Source organism: Musca autumnalis, unplaced genomic scaffold (assembly GCF_047663935.1).
Source record: "Musca autumnalis isolate F117 unplaced genomic scaffold, ASM4766393v1 scaffold_2, whole genome shotgun sequence".
NCBI lineage: Eukaryota > Metazoa > Arthropoda > Insecta > Diptera > Muscidae > Musca > Musca autumnalis.
In genome coordinates this window covers 107,610,996-107,634,023 of record NW_027411755.1, presented here as the reverse complement: position 1 = coordinate 107,634,023, position 23,028 = coordinate 107,610,996, and the positions used below count along the sequence as shown (strand labels likewise).

General features: G+C 34.8%; 1 protein-coding gene across 1 annotated transcript in view; it reads right to left on the bottom strand.

Moving 5' to 3' along the window:
* Window positions 1–23,028, bottom strand: part of Nup154 (nuclear pore complex protein Nup154) — an 84,961-nt gene that overhangs the window by 31,236 nt on the left and 30,697 nt on the right. The window contains exons 5-13 of the mRNA XM_073968713.1: window positions 11,851–12,155; window positions 11,623–11,795; window positions 3,128–3,830; window positions 2,730–3,069; window positions 2,423–2,671; window positions 2,208–2,363; window positions 1,704–2,104; window positions 1,488–1,633; window positions 907–1,414 (exon numbers count right to left, since the gene is read on the bottom strand). Of these exons, the coding sequence (XP_073824814.1) occupies window positions 907–1,414; window positions 1,488–1,633; window positions 1,704–2,104; window positions 2,208–2,363; window positions 2,423–2,671; window positions 2,730–3,069; window positions 3,128–3,830; window positions 11,623–11,795; window positions 11,851–12,155 (2,981 nt within the window). The remainder of the gene's footprint in view (window positions 1–906; window positions 1,415–1,487; window positions 1,634–1,703; window positions 2,105–2,207; window positions 2,364–2,422; window positions 2,672–2,729; window positions 3,070–3,127; window positions 3,831–11,622; window positions 11,796–11,850; window positions 12,156–23,028) is intronic.

The window sequence follows — 23,028 nt, the reverse complement described above, 5'->3', positions numbered from 1 at the left end:
TGCAAATCTAGTAGGAGCGACTGTGCAGAGGACTGGGCAACAGACCACTGTAAAGCCATCGTCACCTACTGGACCTCACTCTTTTGATGTCAAGAGCGGTGCGGTGACGGGAGATGGACCATCGACCCCCAAACAGAGCGGATACTCGAGGACATCTGCACAGGAATGCGTTAAGAGGGTCAGGTCTTCTGAGGATCCGCATCCTTTTGCCAAGAGGGTGGTGGAAGACAGTAGGGGCTCAACCGCGGAAGGCCAGTAAAGCTGAGCCAGGTCTGATACCCCTACGGTCTTCAAATGACAGGACACCGAAGCCAGCGAGCTTAGAAGGGGTGATCGCCCCGGAGAATCTCCGAGTGGCGGTCATCGATAAGGCTGATGTAGATGGGAGGATCAGCGACACGCACTGGATCGCAGTGGAACGCCTTCTTAGGAAGGCCATCGCCTCCGATGAGGTAGACGCCAGAAAGACTGGCTTCGGCAGGGCGGTTGTCCAAAGGGGAATCAGAATCCTCTATTGTCAGGATGAGGAGTCGAGAGACTTCCTCATTCAGTTAATAGAGGGTGCTGGTTACCTCTGGGACGGCTGCAGGCTGGCTGCTGTCCCTGTTGATGAGATACCCAGGAGGATCGTAGCCACAAAACAAAACAAAATTTCCTGAAAAAAAATTGGTAGATTTCTTGTAAAAAATTAATGAAAAATGTAATTTTTCGTGCTCAATAAGTGGCCATAACCCCTTAAAACAAATATGTTTGAATACGAAAAATTCGTATTGAAAAACATATTTTTTACAAAAACAGGCTGTAATTTAATTTGAAGTATTTATGTTCTACTAACATGTTATTATCAGAACATACGATAATGTTTATGTTATCCCTTACTTTTTAATTATTAGCAAAAATTATTACCTTGTCTTCCAACTCTTTAAGTAGAACACCATTTGAAATTGAATATCCAACGCCATCGTTTCGCATACACATAACCGCTCGGGCCAAATACTCAATTCTCTGTTGTAGGGGTATTCCGTCACTTATTGTTGATGCCAGATTATCTAAAATGCGAGCGGCTTGGGCATGATATCCATTCTTTTCATAATATTTCCAAAGAAGATCTATTAAATTTATATTGTCAGGATTTCGAACAACATTCCTTCGCAAAAATTCTCCTAATGACTGTTCCGTTAAAGACAACAACTCGGATAGCATATCATGAACCATAAGCCATTCATAGACACAGACATGTAAAAGCGGATCTTTGACTTGCACAGCCATACCAACAATCTCCATTATTTGCGCATTTGAGTTCCCACTCGATTTTCCGCATGGATTATGTAAAAGATCCTGGTTAGCATTGTTATTGCAAACTGATTGGAAAACGTGATCCAGCATAAGTCCTACTTCTTTATAACAGTTAATGCTAAAGAGTGTTAATAACAATAAAGAAGAATTTAACGTGTAACTTAATTTATTTTATAAGAATATTAACTTACCGTGACGCATATGAAGCGTATCCTTCTCTGTCATCCTCAGGTTCTCCATTTAAATAAAAATGCATACCATATTCTTCTGGATCAATTTTAGAAGCACATGTTGATGTCAATTCTATGACTCCCTCATAAAAGCCACTAAGCGTAAACTGGAATAATAGGATACCACATATGTAGAAAATATCTATATATCGATATATTAACATGTTGTAAGGATACCTGTTGGCATATATTTTGCAATGGTAAATTGGGTGCAGCGTCTTTACATAATTGAAGAGCCGTTCTCAATTTCTCTTGTTTTTCTTCTAATACGGAACAAGTTTTCGAATTCATTAAAATCTCAGTTGCTTTAAACGATACTGCATCCTCGTGTCGGTAAAGATTCGGACAGACATCCCGCAGTTTTGATGATATAGTGCTAACAGATGCATTATCCTTCAAATAACTGTTAATTAGTGCAACAATTAAGAGGGCACATAGCTCAGAGCGTGATAATACCAAATCACGGAACAAACATGTAATCAATGAAGACTGTTGATCCTTTAGTAATTGAGATGCTAATATGTGAAATTGATGCTCGCACAGAATTTTCCACAAGGCTAACACTTCACATGTATGTTCTATACAGGTATTATTTTTAAAAATAAATACGTTGAAGAAAATTATTAATAAATTGTAATATAAGGTTTTTTCATAAATTATGTTTGTTCGATTAATACCCACTTATAAAATATATCAAAGCGGTAAGCGATCTCTTTTCTTCTGCTTGTGCTTGTTCGTTTGCATTCACTTGTATATCATTTGTTTGTGAAATTATGTTGGGCAAAGTACTATAATCACCAGCCATGCTGCGTTGGTTATTCATAGACCGAACCGTACCTTAAAACAATATACGAAAATTTGTACTATATCTCATACATAATTCAATATTTTCTTACACGATAGGTCGTTAACAGAGTTTGATTCCAAAAATTGTCTGATAGCATATAGATCTTCTAATATAATAGTGCAATCGACTTGACTTAAATTGCTATTAAGTTTATCATTTACGCAGCGCGTTTTCCAAATCGGGCGTAATAGTCGGGCTACATATATGTAGAGACTGTCGTGTTTTGAGGAATAAACAATTACATTCATATCATTTAAAGGTGTGATGCCGGATCCAGTGTGGTGGGATGGATTGTAAACTGCGTAAAACTTGTATGAAACAGAAGTAACAAATTACATATGATATTGGGTTCTTACTCGGACTTAGGGGATATTTTGTGGCATGAAATGGTCTTTGAATACTGTTGTTCTCTATTAATCGATTTGCTCCATGTCCTGCGGTGTTTGGCATAGGGGTAGACATGAACATTTGGGGCATTTGATGATTTTCCTGAGCACATGCACTTCCCATATAGGAACGATTTCCTTGTGAGTCTATCGTACCTCGATTCACCGCCTGCATTTGACTAGATAATATTGGCTCTCCACCGTACAATAAAAAAGCTTGGGCTGCCCACATAGCCAAATCTGTACCTCGGTATTGGTCAGAACAAGTTAAGAGCAAAGCAGTTAAACATGCCTCCCTGTCTCCCTGAACCTGCAGGCGTATTAAAATTTGAACAAAATTTTCAAATTCAACATGTTTAAGTGCATACCTTAAAAAACGCCTTAACGGCATCATGATGTGGCCCATGACAAGCAATCAGTAATTGTTGTAGAATATCGATCGGTTTTAGTAATGCTATTATATGTGCCCCTTGATTTGTCAATAGCACTACTTTATTTGGTTTTTGTGCTTTGCGAAGTATAGATTGGAGATTTGCGTTACAGCGGTTTGGAATCTCTGCTAAGCTCCAAACAATTCCATCTAAAGGTATAACAGTTGTAGACTCTGTGAGGTGACTGCGGTTTGGAAATGGCGCAGAACTTATGGACCACAAAATGTCTTGATCTTGCTGAGGAGTTGACACCAAAAGTAAAGTGCCCTCGTTGTAATGAGCTGAGTGCACTTGTTTAGGCTTGTTAATTGTTGTGTTTGGTGTATAGCCAGGAGGAAGGCGCACATGTAATAAATACAAACCTTGCTGCCTTTGTTCTGTAGTTGTTGTATTTGTAGGCGATCCTGACTTAATAGTCGAATCGGTTGAATTTCTGGTTGGGGACAAATTTTGTACTGGAGCTTGATTACATTGTAATGTTTGATTAACATTCTGATTATGTAAATAGTTTAAGGGCGTAGTGGCAAAAAACAATCGAACGCCACATTGAGTCACCGCTAGTAAATTTAGGCTGGAATCATCATCCATAGATAATGGACAAATAGATTTAATTGGTTTCAACACTGCTGGATCCACCGTTCTAAAAAATAAATAAATATAATGTCGGTATATCATTTTTTCAATTTCAATTTCGTTTATTCATCCAAAAAGTCATATATTACAATAATAATTTACATACATATAATGAGATTTATCTAAATAATGATAATACAGCATATAAATCTTTACATATAATTGAGGATTTAAATATAAAATAATATGAATGTTGGTGTAAAAGGTGAAAAGGGGAAAAACCTTATTCATATTTAAGAAGCAAAATATCCTTCAAACATTATTGAAAATTTTAGCCTATAAAATATTCTTCTATATTTTACCTAATTTTTAGTTTGGCAATTTCAAGCGGTGTTGTAATATTCATAATGAGTCTAAACAGTCTCTAATTACTGCATAAGGAGAGATTCTGACGTTTTCAGTAAAATTTAAATTTTGTCTTTCAAAGTATTCAGCATATAATTCGTAACCAGTTTCATTATGTAGTAGTATAGTAGGATACCTCCAAGGCTTATTATTAATCATTTTCAAGTATTTATTTTGAATGATTTGCATTTTATTTAGATGACTTTTCGCATCTGTATGCCATACAGGAGATGCGTAGCTCATGATTGGCTTTATTACGCATTTATATATTAAATTTTTGTTTTTAAAACTGAGTTTTGATCTTCTGTTTAAGAGAGGCCATAACGCTCTAAATGATTTCAAGGCTTTTCCGCATGCGGTCTCAATGAGCTCTAAATAAAAGTTTCCGGTCAAGTATGACCCCCAGATATTTGACTTCATTATTTATACTTATTGTGTTACCATTAAAAGAGAGTGAACGACTTGCTAAACGTTTTGGTGAGTTGTTAATGGAAAGATAATGGACTGAGTTTTTTTCACCATTGATCTTAATTTTCCATTTTGAAAGATATTTGTTACATGAGTCCAAGCTGTGTTCCATTTTCTTTAATAGCGCGCTTGTTAATTTACTACTGGTGATTAGTGAAGCTATTTCGAAATGATTAGTTTTGAAATCAGAAGTGTAGAGATTGTATAAAAGATGGATCCCTGAGGTAGGCCGGCAGGTATGTTCTTGGTAGAAGAATTATTTTCATTTACAGATACAGAAAATTTTCTATTAACTAAAAAGTCGACAATGATCTTACACAAGTATTTAGGGACATTTTTTGTAGCTAACCCAGCAAAATTCATCGATGAGATGATAAAAAGATGACATGCCAGATCACTTGCACCCATTATTGAATGGCATCTTTGGCATCGAACATTTTGCTGGGTAATTTATGGATTAAACCATAGTGCCATACTGTGTCAAATGCTTTTTCGATATCGAGTAGTATTACACCAGTTGATTTACGGCGAAATTTATTAGAAATAATTTGATTTTGAATTCTTCTTATTTGATGAACAGTACTGTGTTCCTTTTTGAATCCAAACTGTTCTCTGGCTATTAAATTGTTGTTATGAACATATTCATTCAATCTGAAGTGAAGACATTTTTCATAAATTTTTCCCAAATTGGTTAGGAGACTTATTAGTCTATAGCCGCTTGGGCTATTGATCGGCTTGTTTGGTTTGAGAAATTTTTTGGACGTCGAAGGAAATAGTTCAATCGTATACAGCTGTTAAATAAGGACACAATAAGTTTTATTCCATTTTCTGGTAGATTTTTAAGTAGAATGTTTGAAATCCCATCAAATCCTGGAGATTTTGATACACTGAGTTTCGATAGAATGCTTTGAGTTTCTTACTCATTTATAAACTCGGCGTTTTCCACATCGGGTGACTCGAGTTTAAGCTTCTCGACATTTCTACTAATATTTGCTTCATTTGGGTGGTGGTAATTTAAAGTTAGATAATGCGATTGTGAAAAACTGTTTGCTAGATTTTCAGCTTTATTTCAAAGTTTGAAACCAGTTTTGAGTTACACATTTCTAAAGCTGGCAAAATACTTTTCTGTTTCCCTCTTAAACTTCTACTCATTTTCCAGAATCTTTCATCTCCTGGCATCATGTTTTCTAACAGATTAGACCACCTACGATTACGTTCGAAGTTGATGCGTTTATTGATGTGGTTATTCAAAAATTATTTTAAATGTAGTAAATAAATCGAGCTCGAGGTCTTGGATGGTTGTTGTTTTTATTTATTAATTATTTTATTCGATATTTCGTCATTCTTCTAAAGACATCATCAGGATCTATAGAAAAACATTTACATTTTATTGTTTGCATACATTATCATATTGTTGTTACACTTACAAATAGTGATTATAACTATTACAACAATAACAATAATTTCGCCAAGCACAAACGTCGACCTGTTGCTGCTGCCATCTGTTTCGTCACTGCATTATTTTATTCTTATTGTATTCTATTTATTTTTCTAATCAGATGTCTGTAGCTGTGCGCCAAATTCTCCGTATCTGTTTTGTAGTTCATTCTTTGTGATGTTGGAGTGTAGAGTTTCCAACATAAGTCTCTTTTGGTAATTGTTTTCGCACTGCAGCACTCTCACTCTCTCCAGTTCTGGATGGTGTTGTTCAGTGGCACAGTGGGTTGAAATGCGATTTTGGTTGTTGTGATAGATGATCGATTTTTAATATCAGATTTCTGTCCTGATAACCTCGTTTTTAGTTTGTTTTTTGTGGTCCCGATATAATTTTTTTACAGTTTTCTTTTTCATTGCCATTGTATTTAATTTTCTATATTATAATCGATTTGTACCTAATATCTACTTTTGATTTTAAACGTGTGAATAATTTTTGCAAGGTGTTAGAAGTTTTTGGTGCTATTGCATAGTTTATGTCTTCATAATATTTTGAGTTAGTGAAGCGTTCGGAAATGCCGGGAATATATGTCACCGATTTATAACATTTATTTTTTTAAACGCAATATAGAAAAATATAACACGACATTTTTTGTAGCTAACCCAGCAAAATTCATCGATGAGATGATAAAAAGATGACATGCCAGATCACTTGCACCCATTATTGAATGGCATCTTTGGCATCGAACATTTTGCTGGGTAATTTATGGATTAAACCATAATGCCATACTGTGTCAAATGCTTTTTCGATATCGAGTAGTATTACACCAGTTGATTTACGGCGAAATTTATTAGAAATAATTTGATTTTGAATTCTTCTTATTTGATGAGCAGTACTGTGTTCCTTTTTGAATCCAAACTGTTCTCTGGCTATTAAATTGTTGTTATGAACATATTCATTCAATCTGAAGTGAAGACATTTTTCATAAATTTTTCCCAAATTGGTTAGGAGACTTATTAGTCTATAGCCGCTTGGGCTATTGATCGGCTTGTTTGTTTGAGAACTGGTATTACTTTAGCTTTTTTGGACGTCGAAGGAAATAGTTCAATCGTATACAGCTGTTAAATAAGGACACAATAAGTTTTATTCCATTTTCTGGTAGATTTTTAAGTAGAATGTTTGAAATCCCATCAAATCCTGGAGATTTTGATACACTGAGTTTCGATAGAATGCTTTGAGTTTCTTACTCATTTATAAACTCGGCGTTTTCCACATCGGGTGACTCGAGTTTAAGCTTCTCGACATTTCTACTAATATTTGCTTCATTTGGGTGGTGGTAATTTAAAGTTAGATAATGCGATTGTGAAAAACTGTTTGCTAGATTTTCAGCTTTATTTCAAAGTTTGAAACCAGTTTTGAGTTACACATTTCTAAAGCTGGCAAAATACTTTTCTGTTTCCCTCTTAAACTTCTACTCATTTTCCAGAATCTTTCATCTCCTGGCATCATGTTTTCTAACAGATTAGACCACCTACGATTACGTTCGAAGTTGATGCGTTTATTGATGTGGTTATTCAAAAATTATTTTAAATGTAGTAAATAAATCGAGCTCGAGGTCTTGGATGGTTGTTGTTTTTATTTATTCATTATTTTATTCGATATTTCGTCATTCTTCTAAAGACATCATCAGGATCTATAGAAAAACATTTACTTTTTTTTGTTTTTCAAAATAGTCAGGCTTAATCCCATAGTCGTTGTTTTAATATTTTATTAAAACAACTTTAATTTATTAGTGGGAAAAAATTGGCGATGTTTACCAAGGGGTAAGGCTGGGAATACTATAGTTTCAGATCTCGCCACAGATCTTCATCAGTTTCCTTATTTCTTGTTTTTCAACAAGAAACTTTTTATACCCAAGTGTCAATTGCTAGCTCAAATAGATACGTGCGCAAAGAAAAACTCTGATCGAGAATTTCTTTGGCACTACCTAAACTCTAGCAACTTCACTTGCAAACAAATCCAAATTCTTCCCACTGCTATGCGTTCGTCGATTCTCGACGAAAAAGCACATAACTAATTTGTTGGTATTGCATACTACAGCAATAAACAACATTTTGACGGTGCCCGGTCTCACAATTAGGAGGGTTGGCGTTTTTTGTTTGGGATGACGACTTCTATTTTGTTTTTCAAAATAGTCAGGCTTAATCCCATAGGCGTTGTTTTAATATTTTATTAAAACAACTTTAATTTATTAGTGGGAAAAAATTGGCGATGTTTACCAAGGGGTAAGGCAGGGAATACTATAGTTTCAGATCTCGCCACAGATCTTCATCAGTTCCCTTATTTCTTGTTTTTCAACAAGAAACTTTTTATACCCAAGTGTCAATTGCTAGCTCAAATAGATACGTGCGCAAAGAAAAACTCTGATCGAGAATTTCTTTGGCACTACCTAAACTCTAGCAACTTCACTTGCAAACAAATCCAAATTTTTCCCACTGCTATGCGTTCGTCGATTCTCGACGAAAAAGCACATAACTAATTTGTTGGTATTGCATACTACAGCAATAAACAACATTTTGACGGTGCCCGGTCTCACAATTAGGAGGGTTGGCGTTTTTTGTTTGGGATGACGACTTCTATTTTGTTTTTCAAAATAGTCAGGCTTAATCCCATAGTCATTTTTTTAATATTTTATTAAAACAACTTTAATTTATTAGTGGGAAAAAATTGGCGATGTTTACCAAGGGGTAAGGCAGGGAATACTATAGTTTCAGATCTCGCCACAGATCTCCATCAGTTCCCTTATTTCTTGTTTTTCAACAAGAAACTTTTTATACCCAAGTGTCAATTGCTAGCTCAAATAGATACGTGCGCAAAGAAAAACTCTGATCGAGAATTTCTTTGGCACTACCTAAACTCTAGCAACTTCACTTGCAAACAAATCCAAATTTTTCCCACTGCTATGCGTTCGTCGATTCTCGACGAAAAAGCACATAACTAATTTGTTGGTATTGCATACTACAGCAATAAACAACATTTTGACGGTGCCCGGTCTCACAATTAGGAGGGTTGGCGTTTTTTGTTTGGGATGACGACTTCTATTTTGTTTTTCAAAATAGTCAGGCTTAATCCCATAGTCGTTGTTTTAATATTTTATTAAAACAACTTTAATTTATTAGTGGGAAAAAATTGGCGATGTTTACCAAGGGGTAAGGCAGGGAATACTATAGTTTCAGATCTCGCCACAGATCTTCATCAGTTCCCTTATTTCTTGTTTTTCAACAAGAAACTGAAAAACAAGAAATAAGGGAACTGATGAAGATCTGTGGCGAGATCTGAAACTATAGTATTCCCTGCCTTACCCCTTGGTAAACATCGCCAATTTTTTCCCACTAATAAATTAAAGTTGTTTTAATAAAATATTAAAACAACGACTATGGGATTAAGCCTGACTATTTTGAAAAACAAAATAGAAGTCGTCATCCCAAACAAAAAACGCCAACCCTCCTAATTGTGAGACCGGGCACCGTCAAAATGTTGTTTATTGCTGTAGTATGCAATACCAACAAATTAGTTATGTGCTTTTTCGTCGAGAATCGACGAACGCATAGCAGTGGGAAAAATTTGGATTTGTTTGCAAGTGAAGTTGCTAGAGTTTAGGTAGTGCCAAAGAAATTCTCGATCAGAGTTTTTCTTTGCGCACGTATCTATTTGAGCTAGCAATTGACACTTGGGTATAAAAAGTTTCTTGTTGAAAAACAAGAAATAAGGGAACTGATGAAGATCTGTGGCGAGATCTGAAACTATAGTATTCCCTGCCTTACCCCTTGGTAAACATCGCCAATTTTTTCCCACTAATAAATTAAAGTTGTTTTAATAAAATATTAAAACAACGACTATGGGATTAAGCCTGACTATTTTGAAAAACAAAATAGAAGTCGTCATCAAAAACAAAAACCGCCAACCCTCCTAATTGTGAGACCGGGCACCGTCAAAATGTTGTTTATTGCTGTAGTATGCAATACCAACAAATTAGTTATGTGCTTTTTCGTCGAGAATCGACGAACGCATAGCAGTGGGAAAAATTTGGATTTGTTTGCAAGTGAAGTTGCTAGAGTTTAGGTAGTGCCAAAGAAATTCTCGATCAGTTTTTCTTTGCACACGTATCTATTTGAGCTAGCAATTGACACTTGGGTATAAAAAGTTTCTTGTTGAAAAACAAGAAATAAGGGAACTGATGAAGATCTGTGGCGAGATCTGAAACTATAGTATTCCCTGCCTTACCCCTTGGTAAACATCGCCAATTTTTTCCCACTTATAAATTAAAGTTGTTTTAATAAAATATTAAAACAACGACTATGGGATTAAGCCTGACTATTTTGAAAAACAAAATAGAAGTCGTCATCCCAAACAAAAAACGCCAACCCTCCTAAAAACATTTACATTTTATTGTTTGCATACATTATCATATTGTTGTTACACTTACAAATAGTGATTATAACTATTACAACAATAACAATAATTTCGCCAAGCACAAACGTCGACCTGTTGCTGCTGCCATCTGTTTCGTCACTGCATTATTTTATTCTTATTGTATTCTATTTATTTTTCTAATCAGATGTCTGTAGCTGTGCGCCAAATTCTCCGTATCTGTTTTGTAGTTCATTCTTTGTGATGTTGGAGTGTAGAGTTTCCAACATAAGTCTCTTTTGGTAATTGTTTTCGCACTGCAGCACTCTCACTCTCTCCAGTTCTGGATGGTGTTGTTCAGTGGCACAGTGGGTTGAAATGCGATTTTGGTTGTTGTGATAGATGATCGATTTTTAATATCAGATTTCTGTCCTGATAACCTCGTTTTTAGTTTGTTTTTTGTGGTCCCGATATAATTTTTTTACAGTTTTCTTTTTCATTGCCATTGTATTTAATTTTCTATATTATATTCGATTTGTACCTAATATCTACTTTTGATTTTAAACGTGTGAATAATTTTTGCAAGGTGTTAGAAGTTTTTGGTGCTATTGCATAGTTTATGTCTTCATAACATTTTGAGTTAGTGAAGCGTTCGGAAATGCCGGGAATATATGTCACCGATTTATAACATTTATTTTTTTAAACGCAATATAGAAAAATATAACACGGCGGCGAGATGCGTATAAAAATGCCGCACGGAGCAACTTTTTCAAAGAGAAAGTAAATTGTTATCGTAGTAAATAATTTGTAGATTCTTGCAGGTTCTGGAACAGGCATATTATTTGTATGTTGAGCATAGACAATATTTTATAACTCCCCAACTTATTATTGTGGCAACTAATCGTAATAAGTATAAAAAATATTTTTTTTCTCGACGGAAAAAATGTAGTTCAAAGGGTTAATGGAGTGTTGTTGGGGTCGACGTCGAAATCTGAACTACGAAAGAAGCAAATTCAGTTTTGCTTGGATATAATGAATCCCTCATAATTGTTTAAAGTGCTTTCCTTGATATTCCAAGAAATATTTATCTTCATCAAAAATTCATGTAATGTAATGTAAAATATAGAAAGATAATACTTACTTTATTATATTGCTGGCACTTTGAGCAATTTCATTTTGAGTCACCTTTGTCAAACGACGCATTGAATTAAAATCTTGCCCCATATCCCAAACTTCAATACATCCCTTTTCTGTTAAAACATACAGAAGATTTCGGCTTTTGTCTGTAGCTAGGCGAACAATGGGATCATTTTCCTTTAAAAATATAAAATCAAATTCATAAACAATTTGAAATATGTTATTAACATACCGAAAACACCTTAAGAAAACTTGGTACAATGTATGAAACAATGCCCTGCGAGTGATTAATCTTTTTACAACGTTTCCCAAACCAGCTTGATTCAGCTTGGTAAAATATTTCGTACAAACATCCATCTCTTCCTCCAAGAAACACACGACCATTTTCCGTACCCAAAACGATGTTAATTGAAACGTTGTCTGTGCTTAGTACAAATATCGGCTTGCTCATTAATTGCATTTCCTCGAAAGTTGTGGTATTTTGTATATTTCGTATTGGTGACGAAATTGTTTTTGTTGTGTCTCCAAATGTAACCCCTGGAAATAATTTAATTTTAGGAATTAGCTTTTTTTGAAGAAAATAAAAAAATTGTTTCTTAATACTAAAAATTGGAGCCATGCGATAAACATTTGTGTTGCACCGCCGTTTAAAAAATACAAAATTTCTTTATTAAATCAAAGTATATAATGTTGTACATCCCATCTCTTTATCTTACTAATTAGTGAAGTAAAATTAAACTTCTTTGTGCTAAATGTATTTGTGATTTGCATCGATCGAATCTGCAATTAAATTTTGTTGTTTTTTTTTTTTTTTTTTTGTTATATACTGGAATCAGAATAATTCGTACCCCGATTATTCGTCATCATCGATAATTTGTAACATACTGCCGTTCACTTGAAAAATCGTGATATTCCGTAAATACTTACACCTATGGCTTTGATCCCCTCCATAATTCTTATTTTTTCTGGAATTCAATGCCTGTGTAATCTCATAAAATTAGTCATAATCGACGAGATCAGTTTAGCTTTTTTTACACACCTCAATATTTAAAAACAGAAAGCGCAATGGAATTGGATTAGAACAATCGTTGTGATGGAAATAATCATTTTGCATGGTTATCCATTCATGATCATCATTAATATCAACACAGCTACCTAATCAGTTTCTGTGCAAAAATTTTAATTATAATAATTATCAAATTGAGTAATTATTCAAGCTCGAGGTCATGGATGGTCAGGATGATCTACATAGATATGTATAAATACACAATAAATTAGTATCACAGAGGGGTTTTTTAGGCACTAAGAATTAACTTACAAAAATCGCAAAAACACGTCAAAACAAAACTTAAATTTTTACTTATAAACTAAGGTAAGGCACTAATGTTTCTTATCGTATTGCGTTTTCTTCGTATTCTTAGCTTTGCCTATTAAGCCTCTATGAGCTCATTTACACGAGGAAACAATGTTCGCTTGTTTCCTCTAAAACGTGTGTTCCGTTTTGATTCTCATTCGCAAAATTGGTCAGTGTTGGGAACAAATGTAGAAGTGATTGTACAAAAGGCAGGTAATACAGGTATATTTTACCCACATGTGTCTATACTTTTTACGGAATTTTTCATGAATGGTTATTTATATTATTAACCCATTCATTTTACCTGTTTTTGTAGTTTTCCATAGAATTGTAACTTTATGTAAAAACGTACGTCTACCGTTCAAAAGGTACGCTTGTTAAACAGCGCAACCCTGAAAATGCAATAACGAATGAGAATCAAAACGGAGCACACGATTTAGAGGAAACATTGTTTCCTTGTGTAAATGAGCTCTATAACTCAATGCGCTGTTGACGACGTCTGTTTTAAAATTCATTCGTTGTGTTGTTGGTACATTTAGAACGTTGATGTACACGCCTGCACGTTGTCGTAACAACAGAGAATAACAAATCCAAATGAGAGCCATGTCAGCCGTTGTTTAACAAAGGGATATTACTCTCCCAACAATTCTCTCTCATTTATTTTGGACAAAACTAATTTAGAATACACAACATCTCCATCGTTTACCGTTTACTATGATTAGACTCATTCTCAAGTACTCTCACATTCTCAAAGTTTGGGTAATGTGAGTTCCCAGCAAACCAAAATTGGAAGAAACATCAGAATTCGAACCGAATTCGGTCCGAAAGTCGGATGAGACGTCCGAGTTCGGATCCGAATTCGGTCCGAACTCTGACCGAAAGTCATATGGCGTGGTTGACGTGTTCTCTGGCCGAAATTCGGATGAAAATCGGATGTTTTAGCCGACTTTCGGACCGAATTCGGTCCGAACTCTGATGAACTTTCGTATAAATTTCTGATTTATTTACCGACTTTCGGACAGATATCGGTCCGAATTCGGAAGAAAAATCTTATGAAATTCGAAAGTGTTTGCCAACTTTCGGACAGAATTTGGTCCGAAGTCAGATGAACTATCGTATGAACTTCTGATTTGTTTACCAGCATTCGAACAGAATTTATTTTTATTTTTAAAAGATTTTGAAAATACACAGTTAATTCATGAATTATCCAAATATCATCTTATGCTGTGTTAAATGCTGGACTTGGTGGAAAAACAAACTGTGGAGAACAACAAATTCGTCAAGACGATCTGTGAAATATGTAAAACAATTGTTATTAATATATAAAAAATACATGTCTTCACATTCAAAAAATGTTGATATACATAAAAGTATTAAGAAACTTAACTTTGGCCATATACAAATATAAAACATATGCCTTTCCACGAACTAGTGTTGAAGTTTGACGAAGAAAATCTTTACTTTCATTAACTTCATAAATAAAAGAAATATGTATGCAACCGATCACTACGAATAACGTTTAAACACTATCATGAATCAACACGCATAACAAAAATAAACCAAATTTGTTCTCCGATACAGAAATTAATACCCGAGCACTCAATTTTTGTTCGTACTGCATCAACGTCGGCACATCAACAATTACACATTTACAATGTGCGAGCGAAACATGTACAATTCTCTTCTCTCTGCTTATTTACGCTTAATTTTGCCAAAGCAGCTCAAGAGAAAATAGAAAAATTCCCTTCAGAGAGAGAGGGAGAGAGAGGACGGGAAAGTGTTCTTCAGACTAGTCGGACAGAGTTCGGACCGAAGTCGGTCAGACGCGTCGGAAAAAACTTCCGACTTTGAGCAGACGCGTCAGACGTCCGACATTGTGTTTGCTGGGTTATTAGCACGGTGGCTCACAAGCGCTGTTTTTGGTTTTTCATTGTAATGCCTTTGCTTTAAATCAACATATAATTGTTGACATTGTTCTTTTTCATTGCCGGCGCATGGTTTTTGTTATATAATATTGTTTCTTCTGTTTTTTCTATCTTTGTTTTTGTGTCTGTGAATAGTTTATTTAAAGTGTTATTGCATTTGTGAGCTATAGTACATTTTCTCTGTCAAATATATTAGATTTTTGAATCCTCTCTGATATATTGGGTACATATATCATGGATTTATATATTTTCTCAGCGTTGCTTTTTACATCTTTTTCCAGTTTTTTGCTGATTTTTAATGCGATCATTAATTAGCGTGTTTATTAGATTTGTTGGAAAATCATTATTATATAAAATTTGTCTAATTCGTTTCTTATTTTCATGTTGGAAATCCTCGTCACTTATAGATAATACTCTATTAATGAGATTCCTGGCTGTGTTGATGATAATATTCTTTGGATGTTTTGAAAAAAAGTTAATTATCCTACCAGAAGATGATAGTTTTTGATACCAATTTAGCAGAATTCTTCCATTATTCCTCATGACCATTGTATCCAAGTATGGTAGTTTGTTGTCAATTTCCTCCTCGATGGTGAGTTGAGTGTCTTTATTAAAGCTATACAATATTGTATACCAAATACCATGCACAGGCAATGACAAAGAACAATGTCAACAATTATATGTTGGAACAACTAAAAATAAACTAAAAACAAGACTTTCAGCTCACAAGTCTGATTTAAAACAAAGGCATTTCAATGAAAAACCAAAAACAGCGCTTGTGAGCCACTGTGCTAATAACTCACATTACCCAAACTTTGAGGATGTGTGAGTACTTGAGAATGAGTCTAATCACAGTAAACGGTATACGATGGAGAAGTTGTGTATTCTAAATGTACCAACAACACAACGAATGAATTTTAAAACAGACGTCGACAACAGCGCATTGAGTTACAGAGGCTTAATAGGCAAAGCTAAGAATATGAAGAAAACGCAATACGATAAGAAACATTAGTGCAATATTTACATCAGCTGACGATGGTAGTGATGCTACCTTTATAAGTAAGTAAATATTTAAGTTTTCTTTTGACGTGCTTTTTGCGATTTTTGTAAGTTAATTCTTAGTGCCTAAAAAAACCCTTTGTGTTACTAATTTATTGTGTGTTTATACATATCTATTGTAGATCATCCTGAAGATGCAATTCACGAAATTGCGAAATATCGATTAATAAAGAAAATTTTAAAAATTAAACATGACCTCGAGCTTGAATGATTACTCAATTTAATTTCAATTTTCAATTTATTTATTAAAAACACAGTACCTAGCCCACAGGGCCAAAACGGTTGCAAATACAACAATAAAGTTACTACTCCAAAAACTTAAAACTAATATAATAGTGTATATAAATTTAAGATAGGCAAAATTTAATTTTATATCACACTAGAAAAAATATAATTGAAAAAAGTAGAAATAAATACAAATTTAATTAATTGAACACAATTTATCCGAACCAGCTATGCAATGACATTATCAACACTTAAACAAGCAAACAAAAAAATTAAGAAAAAAACAAGCTTTAAAATCCATGATCATTGACATATTGAAATAAATGCTCCTTATAACATTTTAGAGATGTATTGAACAACTTTAAGCTCGATGGTAAAGTATTAAAAATTTGGATATCGTCTGCAAAAGCAAATGACATACAATTACTGCTATTAATAACACTGAACAAATCATTAACATACATAACAAACAGAAGAGGACCAAGCACTGAGCCTAGAGGAACTCCGCTACTCACAGGAAGCATAGTGGAGATACGGTTCTTACAACTAACATACTGCTTCCGTTTAAACAGATATGAAAAAATTAATCTGCAAGCCGATGTCGGAAAGTTAAAATAACGATGCAATTTACCTATCAAAATTGCATGGTTGATCCTGTCAAAGGCTTTTTGCATATCCAAGGACAACAGTACACAACAACCACCTCCACCAACAGTCTTCCGAACACTATCAGTTAACCCAACTAGAAGTGATGTTGTGCTACGATTTCTCCTAAACCCATATTGACTATTATGCAATAAAGATAGACTATCAATATGATCAAGCATTTGATCCTTCATTAAATGTTCCACCATCTTGGACAATATGGGCATTATAGAGATGGGTCGATATTCTCTGGAATCACCGCCTTTATGAATGGGAACTTTTCTCGCGATCGTCCAAACATCAGGATACACAGACGTTGTCAGTAACGTATTAAAAACATGCAACTGATAATGACCAATATAAGGAAAAACGAGTTTTAAATACTTCAGACAGAAACCATCATATCCAACAGCATTGGATTTAATTTTACTAAATGCATCCACCACCTCAGCATATCCAACAGCACGAAATGAGAACCCATCATCAATACCCAAAGCAACGCAAGACACATCAAACTCATCAACAGATTGATTAGAAACAAAATCACAATTTATCCTCTCAACATTAATATCTTCGACTTCACTATCATTATCAGTCAATCCGTTCTTATTTAAAATCGACCAAATCTCCTTGGTGGATTTATTAGTAAACATCTCCTTGTGCACAATAGCTTTTTTCCTTCTAATTATTTTTTTCGCTTTGTTGCGACATCGGCAAAATATCTTCCAATTCTCCACATTTCTGTCACGAAGATACGTTTTGTAAGCTAAGTCTCTGAGCGACAAATGATAGAGTACCTCAGGAGACTTGAACCAGTCATCATTATCAATCTTGCAATACCGCATCTTGACAGGGACAACATTGTGCACAAATTGCAGACCACAGTTGAGGAAATCAACTTGAGAATCAACTTCCACCAACGTATACACACCATCAAAATTATACTGCGAAATAGCATCAACAAGTGTCACAGGATCAACAGAATTATAATCCGCAAATTCGTAGAATGACCTTACACGACGACTAGACACCTTAAGGGACAAGCAAATGGGCACCAAAACTGATTCGAACATGCCAATAAATGCGACACCAAAAAACAATCTAGCAACGACGTAGACCGATGGGCAACATCAAAATGTGTCGGCAATGAATTATGCACAGCTGACAAATTTAGTCTATCACAAACACTTCTCAAACCTGAACTTCGCGACATGTCAAACATATTATTATTAATAACATTAGGGTACCTTACAATAATATCTGAAATCTCCTCTTCCATTCTTGCAATATCGCCATGAGGCAAATACACTACTCCAACTAAAATTACACTTCCATTCATAAACACTTCACAAAAAATATATTCAACTACACCATAAGAAGCACCTTTACAAACAACTCTATGCTGAATGCCATGAGAAATATAAATTACAACACCTCCTCCTCTGACATTAGGCCGATCACTTCTGTAGCATAAATAATTTGGAATTTGAATCTATTTTGTTGAAACCATAGGTTTCAGCCAAGATTCACTAACCCCAAAAACGTCAAGGTTACTTCCTTCCAAAATACAGCTCAGCTCATGGATTTTAAATGTACTTCTACCCAAACTAAAGCTACGAACATTAAGATGACCGACGTTAAGATTTCCTGCACAATTGCGTAACTGGTTCGACAAAATACTATTATCACTCATAACAGTTCCTAAATTCGCAAAATCCATAAGTATACATATAGCAACTGGAATATCATCAGGGAATGTTATTGTAGCTTCCGGTGTATCGGCACTGAACAGTTTATATCTTCGTATTTTCCCCAAATTCCAAAGCCTCCTACAAGCATACATAAGCTTTGATGAAGCCTGATTGTGATGATCATTTAGATATAGCCTGCTACGTCCAGCTCCACTAATAACATCACATAACATAATATGATCTCGCCGCTTATGGTAGTTAATCATAATACGATCTCTCAAATACACAGAATTGAATTTTATAAGAACTGATTTCCCACTGGAAATATAACAGCAGTGTTGAATATCATACGGCTGAATGTGAATTCCACACATTTCAGCTACTCTCGAAACAGGCTCTCTCAAATTAGTAATACCATCAGGCAAACCATTAATTATAATATTAGACCTATTAAGCCTTCTCCTTAGAATATCATTCTGTATCGTAAGCTCTTGAATTGCACCGTCATATGTTTTTTCATACTGCTTAAGCACAGAGTGGAAATCAATCATCTTATTCTCCATCTGCTTAAGCCTCTTCTCCATATCAACACTCAAAGATTTAACAACATACTCCATCTTTTGAGTAAGAGATTGATACTGCTTCTCCATACCAAGCTTATAATTTTCAAATTCCTTTTGCAAAGAAGAAACAAATTGATTCCCAATTTCTGCACAATCAGCAGAATTACCATCATCACCATCACTCAAAACATCGTTAACTGGGGTATCAGCAACATCTCGATTGCTCAAGCGATTCGGGCATTTAAATAAAAACATTGAGTTTTGCCTGTTCCTATAAAAAAAGTTGTGCTGATCCTTGGTTACATTAACACAACCAATATGGTAGTATTCCCCACATTCACAACAGCCAATACTATTTTGGTTAGCCTTAACAAGGCTTTTACACATAGGACAGGTGTACGACTTGGCTTTCGGCGTTATGACGAATAAGATTGAAACAAACAGTAAAGCAGCAACAACAGGCGAGATAAAATTCACAACAGCAGCTTCGTTTATCCAACTACCCCACTGGCTGGCATAGAACAACACAACAGTTTGACCAGCAGCAACAGTTTACGAAGGCATACATACATTAGGGTTATGACTTTTTGACATTTTTCCTCAAAAATGATTTCCTGTAGCAGGGATGAATGAACTTTTGCCTATTAATCACTATGCTATCGTTTATTCCATTGAAATATAAAAAAAGTTCACGCACAAATCGATTTTAAAAAAATATTTTTTTGAAAAAATATATGAAATGAAAAAAAAAAAATTTCAAAAAATTATTTTTTGTTGCACGAATGAATAAATATAAGCCTACTAAAAAGTTGGCAACACTGAAATGAGCAACAAGTAAAAATCTCGCGCTCCGTAAAATATTAAAGAAAATTCGAAAAATATTAATTAAAAGTAGCACTTACTGTCTAAAAGTACAGTAAAGTCGAATAATTAAGTAAATTGTTGTCAAAATAAACTGAAATCCGAGTTGTTTATTGCTTTTATGGCATTAAATTTTTGAGGAGAACTTTTCTGCTATGCTGTCTGCGTGAAAATAGAAGAAGAAAGAAGAGAAAGAAACTACAAAAGAATTATTCACCGCCATCTGTTTTGCTGAACACTATAAGGAGTGTAAATAACAACTGAAGCTAGAAATTATTGTTGCGCTGCATTTATACAGAACATATGGTCATACGTTTGTTGCTTACTCTACTGGATTGCCCATCAGCTTGTTTGTTTACTGAGGAACACTTGTTGTTGTAGTAAGCCAACATCCATCTATACTGAATACTTATTCGGCTTTGGTGCATTTGCTGTTGTTGCTGTTATTGGAGAAGTATCTTACAATTTATACTTAGCACTGTGGTGTGCTGCTGTTTTGTTTTCTGATATTGTTGTTGCAAACATTTTACATCTTGCTTTAATTATTGGCTTTTAACCGTTGGTACTGATTTTATACACCCATTAAAATAGTATACATTTATTGATAATAATGCCAGCCAAAATATACACATGCCCCAAATGTCATAAACGGGTTAAGGAAAACGAAAATAGTATTGGCTGCTTCTTATGTGATGAATATGTCCACATTGCTTGTGCAAAGATAACTAAAGAACAGCACACGTTTTTGCACAAAAGTAAAATGTTTTTATATAGATGTACCAAGTGCGCGAACAATAAAGTTGTCCTTAACTCCAGTCTTAATAGTTCCCAAGCTGGATCCAGCACTGTCGACCTGCGTGAGGAATTGCGCATTCGTTTTTCAGAATTTTCATCGTCTTTGGAAAAGCAGCATTCTGCGTTAACAAATGACATCCAAGAGAAGATGATTCATTTAAAAACGAAAATGGATGACCTTTTCGAAACTGTTAAATCTGAATTTAATACAAAAATGACTAAAATGGAGGAAGACATTCGAAATTGTTTTGCCGTTACGAAACAGTTTGAAGCCATGTATGCGAGGAAAATACAAGACCTTGAGTTGCAACATGACATACAGCGTAGACGGTTAAATAGGGCGGATATTGTTATTAATGGACTTCCTGATGCCATTCCCGATCTTCGAGAGCCAATTATGAAGATTGGCAATCTGTGCAATGTAGTCATCGGACCAACAGACATTCAGCATTGTTGCTATATGGCAAAGGGCAAATCTGTTTTGGTCAAATTCAATTCCGTGTATATGAGGGACACAATCATGGCCAATTATCACAGCGGTAACCACTTAATTCTGTCTGATATTATCGGTGGCGAAGTAAGGAATAAAGTGTATCTTAACGATCACTTGCATCAAGCTGCCTCAAAGTTGTTGTTTTTGTGCCGCAAACTTAGGAGAGAAAATAAGATAGTCAAGTATAAACTTAATAATGCAGATATTCCGAAAGTTTTTGTTACCTATCCTAATGGTACTAATAGTACGCTCGATATGGTTCAATGCGCTGATTTACTAGATCAGTCTGGTTCTGTCACAATCGTGCCTCGTTCAGCAGATGTTTAATTACGTCTTAATGTGGGAGTAGTTTTTACAAATGCAAATATTATTCGTAATTCTTTAATATTTTTCTGAGCACCATGCCAAATTATATATATATATATTTTTTTTTTGCATTATGGATTTAAACAACATAGGTGAAATTGTTCATGATAACCAGTTTTTTCATTCCCGTTTTTTCAATTTGAAGCACAATTTAAATGTAATGCATTTTAATTCCCAAAGCTTGAACATCAATCCAAATTCGTCAAAGCTTTCAGAAATAAAAAATATTGTTGAAGGTAGTTGCTTAGACATCATTGGTATATCCGAGACTTGGTTGAAACCAACTATACCCTCCGCCATGGTGAACATTTGTGGTTATTCGTTATGTAGGAGCGACAGGCCCAACTGTAGAGGTGGTGGAGTGGGTCTTCTCATATCAAAGAAAATTAAATACAAAGTGGTCTATATTGGCAATAATTTTGGTTGCGTAGAATGTTTGTTTGCTGAAGTCTTTGTGAACAGTGGCCCACTATTGGTTGGAGTGGTATATTTGCCTAATGGAAATTTCCACGCCTTTGAAGATGAAATTTCTGATCTTCTCGTACGTTATAATAACTTTGTCATTATGGGTGATTTTAATAACAATCTTTTCAATGTTTTCTTGGCCTCTTCTATACGGCAGGCATGTTCAAGAATGAATATGTCAATCGTTCATAATAACTGTCCGACCCATTTTGACACTTTTCACCAGTCTACTTCTCTCATTGATTATTTCCTTGTACCATTCCGGGACTCTGTGCAGCTATCAGGCCAAGTCATGAATCCAAATATATCGAAACATGCTCTTATTTTTGTTTCTCTCAGGTATTTTCCTAGACGAACCGAAAATTTTTTCGAATTCATTGATTACAGTGACTTTTCTTCTGAGGAATTAGAAGAAAGGGTAAATCAGTCAGGATTAAACAGAGTGTTTTCTGAGTACGCTGTGGATGATCAATTGAACGTTTTTATGGAATGTCTAAATTATATTCACGCCATGTTTCCCGTGAAAAAAAGGAAAGTTGATTACAATTCCGAAAATTGGATAAATAGCCCTACCATCCGTAACAGTCAGTCCTTGACGGATTTGGCTTACAAAGCATTCCTTGAGGATAGATCTGATGCCAGATGGCTAACGTATTGCAAACTAAGAAATCGAACTAAAAAACTCAAGAGGAAGCTAAAAAGAAAGGCACATTTTGAAATGTTCAATGCGTGCAATAGTCCGAAACATATGTGGAATACCATCAGAAATTTCGGTTTAATCAACAAGGGCAGTCCCTATGATGAAGAAAATGAGGTTAATGTAAACGAAATGAATCTGCAATTTATTAATAATCAATTAGACCCTCAAGGTCAAATAGAGGAACTTTTAAATTTCCCAGATCATGAGGGTGGGTTTTCTTTTTCATGTGTTACACAAAATGATGTGTTGGAGGCATTTGCAAGTGTCA